The sequence below is a fragment of the Rhinatrema bivittatum genome, unplaced genomic scaffold (assembly GCF_901001135.1).
Source record: "Rhinatrema bivittatum unplaced genomic scaffold, aRhiBiv1.1, whole genome shotgun sequence".
NCBI classification, from domain to species: Eukaryota; Metazoa; Chordata; class Amphibia; order Gymnophiona; family Rhinatrematidae; genus Rhinatrema; species Rhinatrema bivittatum.
In genome coordinates, this window is record NW_021820855.1 from 57,197 (window position 1) to 61,643 (window position 4,447).

The window sequence follows — 4,447 nt, forward strand, 5'->3', positions numbered from 1 at the left end:
TATGATTCTCCTGCTGTTCAGCAGCAGCTGTGCTGGAAGCATAAAGAGAGGGGTAAGTTTATGCTTCCGCTGCTTTTCCTGGTTCCAACAGTGCCAGGAGCAGATCAGTGAATTCCTTACTCTTGGCTGGGGTTTGGGGGGGGGGGGTGGGGTGGGGAGAGCAGGAGAGGGCTTAGACTCAAAAAACAATGAGGAAAGGAATGGGAGTGGGGGAGGGGCAGACTTGCTGACCACATCTATTTGTAAACATTGGAGTGATTTGGGACTGAGGGGTACATGGCCTGGCAGCACCATATAGACATATTGGGGGGGGGGGGGGTGTCAGGAATCGAGCTGCAGGGCCACAAGGCACTTATTTTTATTTAACAACAGTGCCACTTAGCTGGATCTCTTCAAAGAGATCCAATTAAGTGGAAAGTTACCTAGTCACACAAGATCAGATAACTTTAAAACCTTAACTGGTTATATGGATAACTTTGAGTATATTCAGCAGTATGCTTAGCCCACTAGCTCTTCGGGACTGAATATCCAGTTAACTTTTGCTGGATATCTTGTCTGTTCTCCGGCTTACTGAATATGCCCCCATAAGTTCCAACAATGCCCGAGCTGTGCCTCCCCTGCTGCAGCTCTGCATTTCACATAAAGGTGCGCATGTGACCAAGTTATGGTGTACTTCCGCATGTACAGAGCCAACTGCATGCATAAAACAGGCCTATATACACAAAAAAGGCTTGAAAATCAACCCAAGAATGTGGAAAAAGCCGCTGTGAATAGGGCCCTTAGTCTCCTTAAAGTACCATTGAGATATAATCAGCCTGTAACTTGTATAAAATAACATTTTGTTCTTATCAAAGGAGAGTTTTTTTTTTTTAGTCTTGTATTGCTTTGAAATGGTGCTGAATCCAGACTACTTGGGTTTTACCTGGTGTCTCCTGATAAATACAGAGAACAAGAAGACTACTTTACAAAAGAGAAAAAAAATCATTTTATTTTACATATGAGGGTAAATGTGCATATTTCAAACAAGGTGGAATACAATAACAAGAAAATAATAAGTGGAAAAATCACATCGGAGGCTGCAGAAGAATGAAACAGTCATTCGTGTTTTCTTTCCTTGATGAATTCTTTCCTTCCATTTTCCCTTGACTCCGAGAAACAATCCTTGCAGTTTCGGGGGGGCGTCTGTTTTCTTTACAAACATTTCAGCAAGAAGAAGTTGCAGACGGCTCCGCGGGGGCAGTTGCATAACTTACCGATCCTGGAGGCTTTTCTGACGGCGCATTGCTCCCCGGCATCGCACTAGAGCAGAGCAGAGAGTTAATGCCACAACTGACAAACAAACAAACAAAAAAAAGCAGATGCTTGTTGAAATTGGACGCTGACCTTTTTTTTTTTTTTTTTAATATATATATTATTTTCTTGTCTTCCTCATAGGTTGTTTTCCAGTCTCTTACTTAAAAACCTCTCATCAAAATCTTTTTTACTCTTTTTTCCCCTTGTTCTGTAAATTAAGAACCCATTTCCTCCCCTAGCGCTTTGCTTATCCTGAAATCTAATGAAAGAAGTTACCGTGGGAACTTGTCCAAATTTCTGCTCCCAGACTGGCACTCGTTTACTCTGCAGTTTCTCCAGAACTTCTTGTAAAGCTCCAAGCTGGAAAAACAAATGCATTCGTGAATTTTATGCTTCCAGTCATATGGATACGTCTTGTGACTGCCTGGGAACCAGATTGCTTGAACACAACAGTACTTTTTTTTTTTGGGTTACTACATTAGTTGATTATGGGATCCCGGTCAGAACATAGATATTACTTAAATACAGTCTTTTTTTTTTTTTTTAATTTAATGCAGAGAATAAATCGCTGTGTTATAAAAAAAGATTTTTTTTTTAGATGGTGCTGATGTCATCGCCTGGAACAAGAGCCATAATCAATAATTATAAACATAAATCAAAAGTAGCAATTGAAACTACATAAACTACACATATATATGCGAGGGACCTGAGTCAGAATCTCCATAAAACAGAACAATTCTTTATAGGTGGGGGCTCGCCTGTAAAGCGGATAAAAAAGATCCTCCCTGTTCACATTTTATATACAGCAAGAAGCAATGATCACTAAAAGTGCCCTGATCAGTTTAGGCATTTCTGACACGCACACGAAACAATGCGAAGTGCTGCGGGGCTATTAAAGTTTAAACCGCACGATCGGGGCACGACAGAGTCTGCAGAGCAGCGGGCAGAGAGCAAGAGGCGGGCGGCGGCGGCACTCACTAGCTCCTTCTCGCTGGAAGGGACGGAGTCCTTGGGGTAGAAATCCCTCAGTGCCCTGGGCTGCAGCTCGGAGCTCTCCTGGGCGCAGGCAGCGGCGGCCAGCAGCAGCAGCAGCCAGCAGGCGAGGGCGGCCAGCAGCGTCCGGGAGCTCTCCATGGTGCTGAAATCCCCCCTTTCCCCCTGTGGGGCTAGGAATACGCACCGGAGGAGGGGGAAGGGGCGGAGGGGTTTAAAAAAAAAAAAAAAGATCGAGCGGAACCTGGGAAGGCAATTTGGAAGGATTCTGCCGGCGTTGGGTCACTTGCCTCTCTATTTCTCTCATCAGGAAAGGGGGGAATCTTCCTCCTATTTATTTAACCGACTCCTCCCCGTCGTGACGCCAGAAAGCAGCGTGGGGGGCGCAGGCAGAGACAATTGAACTGTTTATCAAAGCTCCTGCCTGATCTTTTGAATGGAAAGTAAAGCATCACGGCTCCTTGGGGGCAGGGAAAGCAGACTTCGGAGGATCAGTGAGACGTTGTGTTTCCCTTCCTGCTGCTCAGTTTAACTTTATGGATAATTACAAAGTTTCTCCAGTTCACACTGCTGAGATTTCACAGAATATCTGCAAATGAAATGCCACGTCTTGGGTGGTCGATTGATACACGTTAAGACAGAAACTTTTTTTTTTTTTCCAAAGGGAGTTATTTGTTCTTTTCCCTTTTTCATAGGTGGACTGGAACCTCCTCATAACCGTATTTAAAAATACATTTCTCCAGGAATTTGCGGCTTACAGCAACAGAATACAAAAATCTTTCAGATGTTTATAACATAACACAGGTGGATTCGAGTTTTAAACAGCCCGACGAGGCAAAAGAAGTATACAAATAAAATGCTGAATTTGCGAAAAATGAATCTCACATGGGCCATGATTAGGCTTCCTTTCTGAAAGAGGCGGGTAGTTCATTAGTAAGTGCCAATAACTATCAACTCTGCGACGACCCCCCATCCTACCCCTAAGATTTCCAGGTTCAAATGCTGTTATCTCAACTGCTCTCACTGCTCAACCTTAAAGCAGCTACTTAAATATATTCCCAATCTGATCCTTTTTGCAATCTATTTGTTCCCATATTGTAAGCTTTGCTGAAGCAGGTCCCTTCCAATTCTCATTTGCTGCAAAGTTAAGAAAACTAGTGGGCACAACAGCATTAAGGTGGGTGGAAGGGTTAGTTACACACTGATCTTTGTATTTACTGTGGCGTTCCCTTAATAAAAATTAATTTTGCATAAATAGAATACAATAAGAAGAAAAACAGGAACATGACAGAATGTCTTAAATTTAAAGTTAGACTCTAAGCCCAAAACCACACTCAAAATAGTCCATTCTGCTTTTCTGATTGACCTTATTTTAATTATGTAGCTATAAATTGAGCAGTTCAGACGATTATGAGTTAAAAATGATGCAGTTCTTTACAAAATATTCCTTGCTAGTCCCTTATCAATTAAAGGAACCATCAGTTAATAACTGTCAGAAATAAACTTCAGGTGAATGAACTTTTTACTTTACAGTAGACTCCATATGCAATAGAGTCAAATTCATTGAGCAGATACTGATGAGCATGTACTCTTAAATATATATTCCATGAAATACACCTTGAATTCTAGTGTATGAATGATAAATGAAATACATGCACTATATACTGAATTTTATCTACTGCCATATATACTATGAAATCATACACTGCATACTTTATCTATATATAAAACATACTGAAATGCATACAGTATATAATATACAGACATTCTGAGCTTCTTCTACACATTGAAATTCCACATCTGCAGCTTTTTAGGTTAGTGCAGTGAATGCCAGCATTCAGCAAAGCTGCATGCAGATGTGGAATTTATATAGTGCATGCAGAAGTTCTGGGGATTAAAGCAAGGTTTCCTGTGAAACCTTGTCACAGTATGTGCTAAACTTATTGCACAATTTTATTTTATTTTTTTTGGGGGGGGGGGAGGGGAGTGTGGAAATGTAGTGTGTTCTGTTCAGTGCATGATAACACTTCATGCCAGGGTATTCATTTATTTAAAGTGGTATATAAATGGACTGTTTTAATTACATATTCCTACAGTGTGTTCACCACAATGACTAGCAGGATAAATATTGTGCTAAATTTATTTTAAAAAATTTAGCATC

At 41.1% G+C, this 4,447-nt stretch overlaps 1 protein-coding gene across 1 annotated transcript; it reads right to left on the bottom strand.

The window, feature by feature from the left end:
• Positions 1-964: 964 nt before the first annotated feature.
• On the bottom strand, positions 965-2,443 carry LOC115082228 (cocaine- and amphetamine-regulated transcript protein-like). The gene is made up of 3 exons (XM_029586484.1): positions 2,272-2,443; positions 1,570-1,653; positions 965-1,299 (listed from the first exon to the last, which is right to left on the bottom strand). The coding sequence occupies exons 1-3, from the start codon at positions 2,425-2,427 to the stop codon at positions 1,192-1,194; spliced, it is 348 nt and encodes a 115-aa protein (XP_029442344.1). The 5' UTR covers positions 2,428-2,443; the 3' UTR covers positions 965-1,191.
• Positions 2,444-4,447: the final 2,004 nt, after the last annotated feature.